This window comes from Anguilla rostrata, unplaced genomic scaffold, assembly GCF_018555375.3.
Source record: "Anguilla rostrata isolate EN2019 unplaced genomic scaffold, ASM1855537v3 scaf0197, whole genome shotgun sequence".
Lineage (NCBI taxonomy): Eukaryota > Metazoa > Chordata > Actinopteri > Anguilliformes > Anguillidae > Anguilla > Anguilla rostrata.
The window spans coordinates 1-12,531 of NW_026985752.1; the positions used below are offsets into that span (position 1 = coordinate 1).

General features: G+C 40.7%; 1 protein-coding gene and 1 long non-coding RNA gene across 3 annotated transcripts; one reads left to right on the forward strand and one right to left on the reverse strand.

The window, feature by feature from the left end:
- The first annotated feature begins 1,997 nt into the window (after nt 1-1,997).
- LOC135246338 (immunoglobulin superfamily member 11-like) lies at nt 1,998-5,487 on the forward strand. 2 transcript variants are annotated; one of them, XM_064319832.1, is made up of 5 exons: nt 1,998-2,258; nt 2,657-2,992; nt 3,313-3,633; nt 3,935-4,231; nt 4,713-5,487. In XM_064319832.1, exons 2-5 carry the CDS (start codon nt 2,692-2,694, stop codon nt 5,012-5,014), a joined length of 1,221 nt encoding a protein of 406 aa, XP_064175902.1. In that variant the 5' UTR covers nt 1,998-2,258; nt 2,657-2,691; the 3' UTR covers nt 5,015-5,487. The 2 variants fall into 2 exon arrangements, with proteins under 2 accessions (XP_064175902.1, XP_064175900.1); XM_064319830.1 differs by having other exon boundaries at nt 1,998-2,992.
- A 908-nt stretch (nt 5,488-6,395) lies between these two features.
- On the reverse strand, nt 6,396-7,573 carry LOC135246339 (uncharacterized). Its single transcript, XR_010327626.1, has 2 exons — nt 7,177-7,573; nt 6,396-7,098 (listed from the first exon to the last, which is right to left on the reverse strand). It is a non-coding gene; the product is annotated as an uncharacterized LOC135246339 (long non-coding RNA).
- Nucleotides 7,574-12,531: the final 4,958 nt, after the last annotated feature.

Consider the following 12,531-nt stretch of genomic DNA (forward strand, 5'->3'; position numbering starts at 1 on the left):
ATTTAAGTTCTCTGTTCCCTTGACTCGGGTGCTGGTTCCTTGTGTTTGTTACCTGACATACATGTACCTGCCTGCTTGTGTTTGTTTCCCGACTTTCATGTACCTGCCTTCTTGTGTTTGTTTCCCGACTTTCATGTACCTGCCTTCTTGTGTTTGTTTCCCGACTTTCATGTACCTGCCTTCTTGTGTTTGTTCCCGACTAGCGTTTGTTGAGACCCATTGTACCTGCCTGCGTTTGTTACCCGTTTGTGTTTTGTTCCTGACCCGTATGTATTTTCTGTTGTTTCTTTTATGTGTTTGTTTCCGATGTTGCAAACTGTATGTACCTGCTTGTTCCCTTGTGCTCTGCCTTCCCGTGTTCTGCCCCGCCTGTGTTTTTGAGTTCTTGTTGTTTTCTGTTTCATTAGATTATTTTTTGAGTTTGTGTTTTAGCCCATTGTGGCCTTGTCTGTTCCTTGTTTGTTCACCTTGTGTTAGTAAAGTCTTTGTTAATTTTCCCTTTTGAGTTTGTGTTTTTTTTCCCTCTGCGTTTGGGTCCCCCCTACCCGGACCGTCACAGATGTCTCCTCATAATGAACTGTATGTTTTAATGTTACTCCACAATGAACTGAATGGTTTTAAAATGTGTTTTTACAATGTTTTCAAACTACTAACCTAAATGTGATTAACATTTGAAAATAAATTAAAGTTATTGTCTAATTGTAAATCCTGAAATTGACTCATTTACTATCCTTAGAACATTAGTATTGAACCTGCAAATTGTTTTTCTTTCAGTCAGTCGGTCTTCAGAAATCTTAAAAACACCTGCACTTTCAACCAGCTGGCTGGACCAGAAATGTTGGGCAATTTCAAATGGCAACAGCACACCGTAGGATAGAGATACAGACAAAATGACAACACATATTGAAAGATGAAGTATTGAAAAGTAATTTCCACTATAGTTTTGATTTTGTTCGTAACTCGTTTTTTGGCTACATTCTAAAGAAGACATATTGTAAGTTTAGCTTTTTCTGCGTTGACAACACAGCAAAAAGGCTGGTCACGCCTATTTCAAATGCCATTTATAGGCTATAGGATAAGAGTGGAGACAAAATGAAAATAGCTATTGAGAGCTAAGAGATTACAGATATGAATAGATTTTTTTAAATATATATTTATTTATCAACAAATCATGAAGTGGGCTTATTTGGAACACCCAGGGGATGAAAGGGTACTTTTGACCTATTTTGACAAATTAAACAATAAAAACATTAGAAATTGGTATAAATGAATTATTGACACGTCAAATGAGAGATTAGACTTTCATTTTAACTAAAATGTTCTCACTTAAATTGGGGCAGTATATATTAAAAATGTCTGAAAAGCGGATTTGGTGGGCTTAATAGGGACGTTTACCCTAAAGATCGTTTAAGTAGATAAGTGAAATTTCAAAAGTGGCTATAGAAAATGGGCAGGATGTGAATTGACTTGAGAAAGGGGGATTTGAAAAACTTGCAGGTCCCTGCAGGTTCTGGATCGAGGATACATTGCATTAAAAGATGATGTCCGTACATTGCTCAATGCTCCCAAGAAAACGTGTCATCCCAGCCAGGGATGCTACTTCAACTTTTTGGAGTTCTCTGCATTATTAATACATATGCAGAGTCTCTGCACATGTATTACTAATGCATGAAGTCAGTGAGTCATTTATTATATGTATGCACATAGCCTACCACCAGAAAAAACATTAAATTTGTCACCCTTACCCACGTAATCCTATTTACAATGTTAGTGATAACGTATAAGTTGCCCAGCTTGTCTGTTTATTCATACCGCATTTTGTAGAAGGCCTAATGTTTTTAGCAATAGGTAGCGTTTAGCCTAGTAGCCTAACTTGACTAGGTATACGAAGTGCTGTCCCGAGCGGGAGTGAATTTGACGGGGAGCGTGCATTTTTATCTTCAATCTCTACCTTCAAAAAAAAAAAACTATTTGCTTTACCCCAGATATAATGGGACACGTGTCATCCAACAAGTTCGAATTTGACTCATCTGTCCATAGTACATTATCCCAAAATGCCTGGGGACCATGCAGGTTCTTTCTTTTGCAAATATGAGATAAGCATTGATATTTCTCTTGGTTAGCAGTGGTTTCCACCTTGTTGCTTTTTCATGAATTCCACTTTTACCGAGTCTCTTTCTTATTGTGGAGTCTTGAACACGGATCGACGCTGAGGGGTGTTCTTTGGTGTTCGTCTGGTATTTTTTCTAACTTCCTGGGTGAGTTTTCTTGGGAGAAATTTTGGCAGACTGGCCACTCGTGTGAAGGGCAAACACTTTTTTACGGCATTGTATATGCTTATGATTGTATGTATAAAAAATAAAAATAAAAATAAAAACTGCCATATTGGTGGACAAAAATTTGATTTAAATGATTTAAACTATAAATTATTCATTCTTATGCATGAATGGCCCAGTCCTGTGAGATTTCCCTCTTATGCATGAAAGGCCCAGCCCTGAGAGATGTCTCTCTTATGCATGAAATGTCCAGCCCTGTGAGATTTCCCTCTTATGCATGAAAAGTCCAGCCCTGTGAGATTTCCCTCTTATGCATGAAAGGCCCAGCCCTGTGAGATTTCCCTCTTATGCTGACTGAACATCCAACTTCTCTCTCCTAGCCCAGCTGGCAGTACCTCCAGTCTACTCTGTCCGTATGTTTGTGAGCTTCGGCCATTCCCTCACTCTTCCCTGCCATGGAGCCCCCAGCAGGGATGTGGAGTGGCGGTTTCAGCAGTATGAGTTTCCTGACTGGCTGCATGTGGCCGACCTCTACACCGGAGCCTTTTCTTCTGGAAACGGCTTCCGGGGACGCGTGGAATCCTTCTACCTAACAGAGCCGGGAAACTACAGCCTCACCATCAGTCCTGTGGTGTACAGTGACCTCGGCATTTACAAATGCCAGTACATGAATGAGACTGAGATCCCTCTTTCAGATGTGAAACTAGAAATTAGAGGTCAGTGCATGTGGCCTTTTTTCCAACAGATTGAGTGAATGTTTTTAGTGCTTGTGGATTTGATAGCCCTAAAAGCTGTTTTTTGACAAAGGATATTACTATTATTATTCTTACAATTGTTTTTGGGGGGACAGGATCATTCTAGTCTGTATAAAAGCCTTGGGTGGTATGCAGTGGACAGCATATGTTGCATCAGGGCCTTCATCTACCCCAAGCAACATGGTTGTGCTGTTCAATTCCTGTATGCCAGGAGTGCTTTGTAAATCTCTGTCTGCCTGTCTCTCTTTCCCTCTCTCTTTTTCTGTCTCTCTCTCTCTCAGTCCAATCAAATGTTTCTGTAGCGATCGGAATGTCCGCCAGTCTTCCTTGCTTTGGGAAAATTAATACACAAGCACATGCTGATGATCTGGATATCCTCTGGAAGAGAGGCGGAGAGAACGTTTACCAGCTCCATAAGAACACCATCACATATGGGCCCGGGTTCGAGAACAGAGCTTCAGTTTCCCCAGAACAAGCCCTCTATGGAAACATGTCTTTAACCATCAGACAGGCACGGTTTTCAGATGAAGGCGACTACCAGTGCTTCTACAGCAGTCCAAAAGAGAGTGGGAATCCAGATTCTGCCAGTCTCTTTGTTACAGGTAAAATTAAATCTTCAGTTTTGTAGCGAGGCCAAGCAGCTCTGGTGTGTTTATTTTTTCTTATATTACTTTTAATCAGTGCAAACATAAAAATATTTCATACAGAAATATTGCGTAATGTACCTTGGATTTGCTGAGAAATGACACCAGTAATTTGTAGGATGCCATAATTTGCCCTGTATTGTTTTTACCTTTTTACATGATCAAGCTGACTGCTGTTGATAATGTGTTCATATCCCCTGTAAATATGCATGAAAATGTAAAATATGCAAATATGTAAATGAATTCCCTGTCCTCACAGGCCACCCACCCCAGAACCTTACAGTGAAGGCCGGTGGTTTGCTCTCCATACCGCTCTATACCGCAGACCCAGTGAGGGTAACATTCAGTGCAGGCCTTGGTTCAGATGAGGTGCTGATATTCAATGCAAATAAAGGCCCAGCCAGATATGAGGAGCGTTGTGCTCAGAGATGTGAGCTTCTGGCCCAGAACTACACCCTTTTGCTGAGGAGTGCGACACTGGAGGATGCCGGAGTCTACAAGGTGACCGATCCTGAGACTAAGAAGACTATCGGCTCAGTCTCTTTGCACGTCTCAGGTACGGTCCTCCTCTTCAGCTCTTTGTGTTTGTGCAGATGCAGGGCCCAGCATCTTATTGGTCCACTCTGTTATTCCACTGAGCTATGGCTGCTGTAAGCCATTGGGAAAATGACCTCCCTGCTCCGTTTGATACAGTTGATCCTGATGGTTACCCTGGCTCACAAACCAGTATCTTGGGAATTCCAAAGGGATGTACTTTTCCTAACTTATCTGCTTGCATCAGGTAACATGGCAGGGTTGTATCATAGAAACCCACTGCCTTAGCACTTAGTACAGGACTTCCCCAGGGCTCCATCTCAGAGTCCCACTTTTGTAAGTCCCTCTGGATGTTTGCTAAATGTAAATGTATTATTATTATTTTATTCTTATTATTATTTTTATTATTATTGTTGTTATTAATATTATTATTGAAGTATTCCTGCCTGATTATTACCTGCTCTGCTCTATTTCTCCTAAATTAGTCCCTCCTTCTCTCTTAGCCCCTCCTCTCTCTACTGGAGCAGTGGCTGGGATAGTGCTGGGAGTGCTGGTGGTGGTGCTGCTGGTGTTGGGGGCCTTTGCTTTCTGGAAGTACCGCAAAGAACAAAAGCGAGCAGAGCCTGTAGTTCGTTACCAAGCAGTCGGTGCTGAAGATCAGAACATATCCAGCAGCAGAGCAGCAGACCCTTCTCCCACCAATCCCCATCTCCTCGTGTCCGAATCGGATCCTTCTCCCACCAATCCCCAACTCCTCATGTCCGAATCGGATCCTTCTGCCAATGAACAGAGTGGTCAGACCTGATTGAAATGCATGAGAAAAAGTCTTAGAGTGTGGAACTGCTATGACAATGTGCTGTACCTGTAGGGGAATCTGCTGGTATGAATTTTATTGGATCTGACCAAACACGGAGAGGGACAGAGTGGAAGGGACAGACGCCCCTTCACCAAAATTTCTATTGGTATTGAGTTTGTAGTGAGCATACACACATACCTCAGACACACAGACACAGGCCCCCTCAGTACTGTGGTGGAAATTACCTTCATTTCCCCCGGTTGGTAAGAAGAGTCCAACAGACGTACACACAATATTCAGTTCAGATACCTTTATTCGGGCGAATAGGAGAATCCACACAGCGCCACAACACGTCTGTATGAAAGCTCTCAGAACAGGTGAAAAGCCATTCATTTTATACAATTAAAAGTAGGTGAAAGGCGGGTTCTGGAATTTTCGCAAAACCTGTCTGTCTCAAACTGTTTTGCAGCTTGTCTATGATTGGTTAAAAACATTGGATTTCTGAGATACAGACTTGTTTAGACATTCTGACTTCTTCAAGGCTATCATGTCACAGTGACTAAAACAATGGAGAAATACAGAGACAGTTTTCTGGGGAAAATAGGAACACGCACGGGAGGGGCTATGCATTCCCAATAATTCTCAGTTAGACAGAAAAGAAATGTAAAATGATTTCTTAAGGTTATATAAAAGCGAGTACATATGTAAACAGTAATTTCTCATTTTTCTCACTAAATTCACAGACCTCCCATTTTAAATTGTGTTCCTCCACTTTAGCCTATCTAGACAAAAAATGCAAAAAAAGATACCTCGGTACCAAAATAGAAATCCCAGGTGTAAAAGCCAAACTCTCCCTCTGACACACCTCCTCCAATAAACAAAAAACCAACCTGGCACAGGTTTGAGAGGAGGAGAAGGAAATTTACTAGTTCATTTTAAATATGCTTTATTTAATTGACATGATTCTCAATAAATACATGCGAAGAGTATTTCTGGAAAAAATACAACAAACTGATATAAAAATGCAATATTTTTTATATAATATATATAAAAACAAAATTAATCTCAAAACAGTGCCAAAGATCCAGTTGCCAAAGATCCATCAGAACTGCACTGTTGGGTCAATCAGTTGCCACTTTGACAAATTAGACTTTTTGTAACCAGCTCTAAACTTTAAAGTTGTTTTGAGCTTCAATCAGCACGTTTTAGTTTTCCAACCCCTTAAATAATGCTTTAGGTCTTCTTCAATCAACATGACAGTGAAGGATGGTCTCCACCATTCCACAAAAAGGACAATGACCAAAACCTTTTGGATTAATCACAGAATTAAAATATTAACAGCAATAGTACCATGTAGGATTCTCCACTGGAGATCACCTGATGTTCTTCAGAGGGGCTTTATAAAAAAAACACTAAGGAACCATAAGCCAGTCATATTTCAAATTAAAATGTAAATCGGAAATTGCATTTCATTTTCATTTGATGTGCACAAAAATCAAGACATCATTCAAATTCAAATGCAACAGCCCAGTTTGCATTTTCTCTGTTAATTTAATGTAGGGATTATGCTTCCATACCACACTGATTTAACAGCACTATCTGGATATAGGTTTTCCTCTCAGTGTCACTTCAATTTAATTAACTGTTTGAAGCCTTTACACAACATCTGTACAGTGCCTTACTGTTCAGTATGTACAGTTCTGGATTTTTGACACTCTTACTTTTGAGCGCAGGTCCCGTTAGACCATCTAAGTCCGAAGTAAAACCAGGTTCAGGAAAGGGCTCATCCTTAATAGTTCCTGCAGTTCAGTTCTCATCAAACGTCCTGGTTTTCGTTCCAAGGCCTCACTGAATTAAAGTGAAATTAAGAAACCTTCCAGTTTAAGCAAATGCAGTGTTACGTCTCGCTTGGTCCGGCTCGTTTATAATAAACGCTCGAACCAAACACAAAGAGAAGCAACATACAAAGTCCGAAATCCAGTATTTTAATAAACAGTAAGAAAACTGAATTTACATGACAAGAAAAAGAATGAAAAGTGGCTAAAACATTTGCCCCGGCTGGACGGAGCACGCCCAGCAGCCCCTTCACTCACCTGCAGGCCTGACCTTCTTACCTGCTTACTGAATGGGGAAAAGCCAAGGGGAGTGAGTCTTATGGGACACTAGCTCACCTGCAGGCCTGACCTTCTTACCTGCTTACTGAATGGGGAAAAGCCAAGGGGAGTGAGTCTTATGGGACACTAGCTCACCTGTGCTTATCTTCGTGTAACTAAAAAAAAGTGCTCTCGAAACGGAACAAAAGGCCATCTGCCAGATAACAATTTATACTGAAAACGATGACTGTTCCATTCCCTTGGTCTGTGGAGTCTGCGCGCATCTTAATCCTGTAGGTGGAGCTGATTGGGGCTTGATTGCTTGACGATGCGCACCTGTGTCCATCTGACAGTCAACTTGATAAAGCCTGAAGACACCTCAGGCTTTTTTTTTTTTTGAGAGAGAGAGAGATTTTGAAATTTTTCTCCAACCACATTTTGTTTTCTGTATGTTTTGGTGTCTTTTCTGTTGTATGTTGCAGGTGGTCAGGCAGTTTCCTAGTGTTAACACGTTTTTAGATGGTTAGTCCAGAGCAGGAAAAAGTTTGCCCGAAGACGCTCCTTTTACTTTGCCCCGGTAGTGAGGTTTAGATCTGTGCTTTCTTTTATTTGAGGAGTAGCCTAGCACTGGTCTGTTTTCTGCCTGAACCATCCTGTTAGCCTACACATGGTAATGCGTTCTGTTTTTTGTCTTATTGTTTGTAATCTTATATTTTTGTTATTGTATGTAGATTTTGACTCCTTGTTTTGTTTGTGGCATTTGTTATGTTACTGTCCGTTGTTGTCCCTGGTTATTGGAACTCGGGTTGGCTTTTGGGACATAACGACAAACAGGAAGGCTAGCGCTGACGGGCTGATGACTGTGGGGGAAAAACACACACGCCAGAGATGCTTATCTGGGCTAGTCTGGTCTCTGTCATCTTCGCTAATTACCTACGTCATTTGGAAAAGATAGGAGAGCGCAGACATAAGAACATAGCTGCCGTCTTTCGGATGAGACTTTAAACTGAGGTCCTGACTCAATGTGGTAATTACCGCATGACACTTGTTGCAAAGAGTAGGGGGTTTCCCGGTGTCCTGGCTAAATTCCAAACCTGGCTCTCTCAAACTTTTCTGTATGTTTTGGTACTTTTCTGTTGTATGTTGCAGGTGGTCAGGCAGTTTCCTAGTTTTAACACGTTTTTAGATGGTTAGACCAGAGCAGGAAAAAGTTTGCCCGAAGACGCTCCTTTTACTTTGCCCAGGTAGTGAGGTTTAGATCTGTGTTTTCTTTTATTTGAGGAGTAGCCTAGCACTGGTCTGTTTTCTGCCTGAACCATCCTGTTAGCCTACACATGGTAATGCGTTCTGTTTTTTGTCTTATTGTTTGTAATCTTATATTTTTGTTATTGTATGTAGATTTTGACTCCTTGTTATGTTACTGTCCGTTGTTGTCCCTGGTTATTGGAACTCGGGTTGGCTTTTGGGACATAACGACAAACAGGAAGGCTAGCGCTGACGGGCTGATGACTGTGGGGGAAAAACACACACGCCAGAGATCCTTATCTGGGCTAGTCTGGTCTCTGTCATCTTCGCTAATTACCTACGTCATTTGGAAAAGATAGGAGAGCGCAGACATAAGAACATAGCTGCCGTCTTTCGGATGAGACTTTAAACTGAGGTCCTGACTCAATGTGGTAATTACCACATGACACTTGTTGCAAAGAGTAGGGGCAAATGCCAGTCTGCAGGGATTGCAGTACCAGGAGCAGACAGGCAGCTGCCAGTCTGCAGGGATGGCAGTAACCAGGAGCAGACAGGCAAATGCCAGTCTGCAGGGATGGCAGTACCAGGAGCAGACAGGGCAGCTACCAGTCTGCAGGGATTGCAGTACCAGGAGCAGACAGGGCAGCTGCCAGTCTGTCTTTTAAATAGTCTCCTGGCAGCTAGTCGTCGGGTTGGTAGAGATGGCTTTTCATCCTCCCCTCCTGGTCGAGCCCCTCCACATCTGACTCCACCATGTCCCCATTGCTGCTGATGCAGAGGTTGTGGAGGAAGGCACATGTGGACACGACCACCAGCACAGAGGTAGACTTCCCCTGGAATCTCAGTACAGTTTTACTTAACTGTGTGATTTAAAATTATTTTAATCCTTTGTTAGTTTGAATGGTACTGTACTTTTAAATTTCGTGAATTGCTCATCTACGAATCAAGTACTGCATCTATGCATTGTGCTGTCTGTCGGCTTCACACTGGTGAAAAACATAAACATAACTGCGTATGCGCTTTCTGTAAACTATCATAAGCCTTATTTTGCAATGCTGTTTGAACAAAAAAAAAAAAAAACAATTCAGGGTGGCTGGTAGAATTGGTTTAAAAATTTTAAATACATTTTGAAAGTTAATTTTTTCACCCTGATTAGAGGTTAGCTTCAGTAATATACCCAAGCACACCTTTATAATTCATGGATTCACTAATAATTAACTTAATGGTGATCTTTTTGTGTTTTTCATCATCTGTCATGAAGCCTATCATGTAAATAACTGAGATATGTATTGAACATTTGTAATTAAACTATCAATTGTTTCTTCAAGAACATCTCATTATTCATTAATTTTCACATATATTATCACCTCATTACAAACTGACAATATAATAGCTTATATGAAATACCTTGAAATATAACTTGCTAACTGACTGTGTATTTACATTGTATTCATGTTCACACATCATTGCCAAGATGTTTTTTTCACGTAGCAGCCTCTTTCCTCCATGCCCCATCATTGCCCTTACCACTGAAATAAAAGAAATAATAAAATTAAAATAAACATAACAAAGATGGTAGCTAACTGGGACAATCGTCATGCTGTGGCAGTGGACATTCTGTCCTGTAATACAACATCAGATTCTCCTCTTACCAACCGCAGTAGTCCCACAGCTAATGACAAGGATAATGTGTTCGTCTCTACTGGATTCACAAACTGGAAAATGGCACTCAAACGCGACAGGGGTCTACAAAAGCATCAAGTCAGGGTCATTTGCAAGCTACTTCTGCAAGCTACTACTAGACAGCAGAGCATGATATCTGTTATGGTATCAGAAAGCAATGGAACTTAATTAAATGTAATTTGCCTATGTACTGCATGTTCAAACTCCAGCCACATTTCTATGACGCTTATTTGATATAAGTGACACCATATCTGAAGAGTGGAGGTCCAAGGTATTCAAAACATCCCCATATCATTGAGACATGTCCAGGGGAGGTAGCAGAGCCTGATGTACACATCCATTGACCTATATAGCAGTACAGAGGAATCACTGTTTAGTTGAACCACAACATTTTCTATCAAATTTTATATCATGTTTACTTTATATCTTTATCATCATATCAATTTAGTGAAGGGCTGTATGCAGTAAATGTCCAGTGTTAATTCAAGTCTTAACAGATAACTTTTGGTCTGACTCTGGAATGTGGGTCCAAACAAAAACCCATGCCACATAGCTTACTGTCATGGTCCTGTTTTCCTGTCTGTGTTCCCCTGTTGGGCCGCCAGATGGCGGCACTTCTGTTTTGTGGTCCTGCTCCCCCCCTGTTTAATTGTATGATTGTTTCATTGTCTCGTTATCCCATCATTGTTCCCACCTGTGTCTTATCCCTCCTTCTGGTTTGATTGTTTTTTGAGTTCACCTGTGTCTTGTTACCCTGTCTATTTAAGTTCTCTGTTCCCTTGACTCGGGTGCTGGTTCCTTTGTGTTTGTTCTGACTTATGTGTTTGTTCTGACTTATGTGTTGTTTTCCTGACTTTCATGTACCTGCCTTCTTGTGTTTGTTCCTGAATTCTGTTTGAAAACCGTATGTACCTGCCTGTATTTTGTTCCGATTTGTGTTTGTTTGGACCTGCCTTGTCCTCTACCTGCCTGTGTTCTGCCCTGCCATGTTTGTGAGTTCCTCTTGTTTTCTGTTTTATTTAGATATTTTTGAGTTTGTGTTTTTGCCCTTCGTGTCCTTCTGTTCCCTGTTTGTTTGCCTTCCTTCTGTAAGTAAAGTCTTTGTTAATTTTCTCCCTTTGAGTTTTCGTGTTTTTTTTTTTTTCCACTCTGCGCCTGGGTCCCAGCACCCGTACCGTGACAGCTTACTGGCTAATTGTTATAGGATAAACTATCATCTAGAGTTGTTAGAACACCTCAGTGGTAACATGACCTATTAATTATGAAAAATATGCTGGAATCAGTTTTATATTCTCCTAAAAAAAAGCAAGATCATGGTATTTCATATTTAGACTTACTGCACTTCCAAAAATCAACATGGCAGAAATATTTTTTAAAAAGTTTTATAAAAATACACTGCCTTTTTAATTGGCATTATATTATAACGAATGAGTATTTTTACACGTCAAAACGGTCGCAAGTTAGAAAATAAACTTTGAGATGCGCGTGTCTCGCTTTCGCGCAGGCAGACTTTTATTTTGAACGATTTCCTACGAATCCGAGAATCTGCCGTCTTACTGGGACTCACGAGCCACGGCTTAAGAAAAGACGTCTGATTTACTGGAGACTGAGTTTCAGTCTCAGTAGCGATTCCCAGCCGTTAATAAGATTTGCAAGTTTTTGGGTCCTTTTTGGGGGAGTAAGATACACATGTGCATGTGCACACGTCACACTGCTCGGGGAAAATCCTTACTGTCGCTAGCTTCACACTGCTATAATCTCATTCAATTTAGCTTTCAGTTTTGGGATAGCTTCGCACTGGGTGAACGCACAGCGAAGAAAATGCGTCTGATTTACTGGAGAGAGTTTAAATTAAGGAATTTTTATGTAATACTATACTAATAGTTTTTAGTCGGATATCTCAGTAGCGATTCCCAGCCGGTAATGAGATTTGCAAGTTTTTGCGTCCTGTTGGGTAAGCTACATCTCATAAAAAAACACGTTTTCAACGTACAAAAATGCCAAGTTACTCAAAAGTATTGATATCAAAATGACGCCAAGTTACGGTACTACAAACAATATAGGCTATCTTGCCTCGCCGAAATAAGATGTATTTCAAAGCAATGCTACCCAATATTTCGTCAATTCTTTCAAGTCACTTGGCCCTGTGTGTATATAAGCGTGCAGTACATGGACAGGCCAAACATATGTGTGGATGGCTTTCTCACAGTCAAGATTGATTGAATAGGCGTCTATATGTCCAATTTGTATTGGTATGTATGTATTTTGGTGTCAGCCTTTCGTTGCGTGAATGATTGTATGTTTCTTGGTATAAATGTCGTAAATGTGAATATAACATGCTGCGAGGGAAATGTCCCCATGGGGATAAAGAAGTTCTCTATGTATGTATGTACAATATGTATTTTACATGTATTTATTGTACGTTGCAAAATACAATCACTTTACATTTATCAAAAATTTAGTTCGAAGCAAATTAAAAATTGTTTCTGGGGAAATATTTCCCGT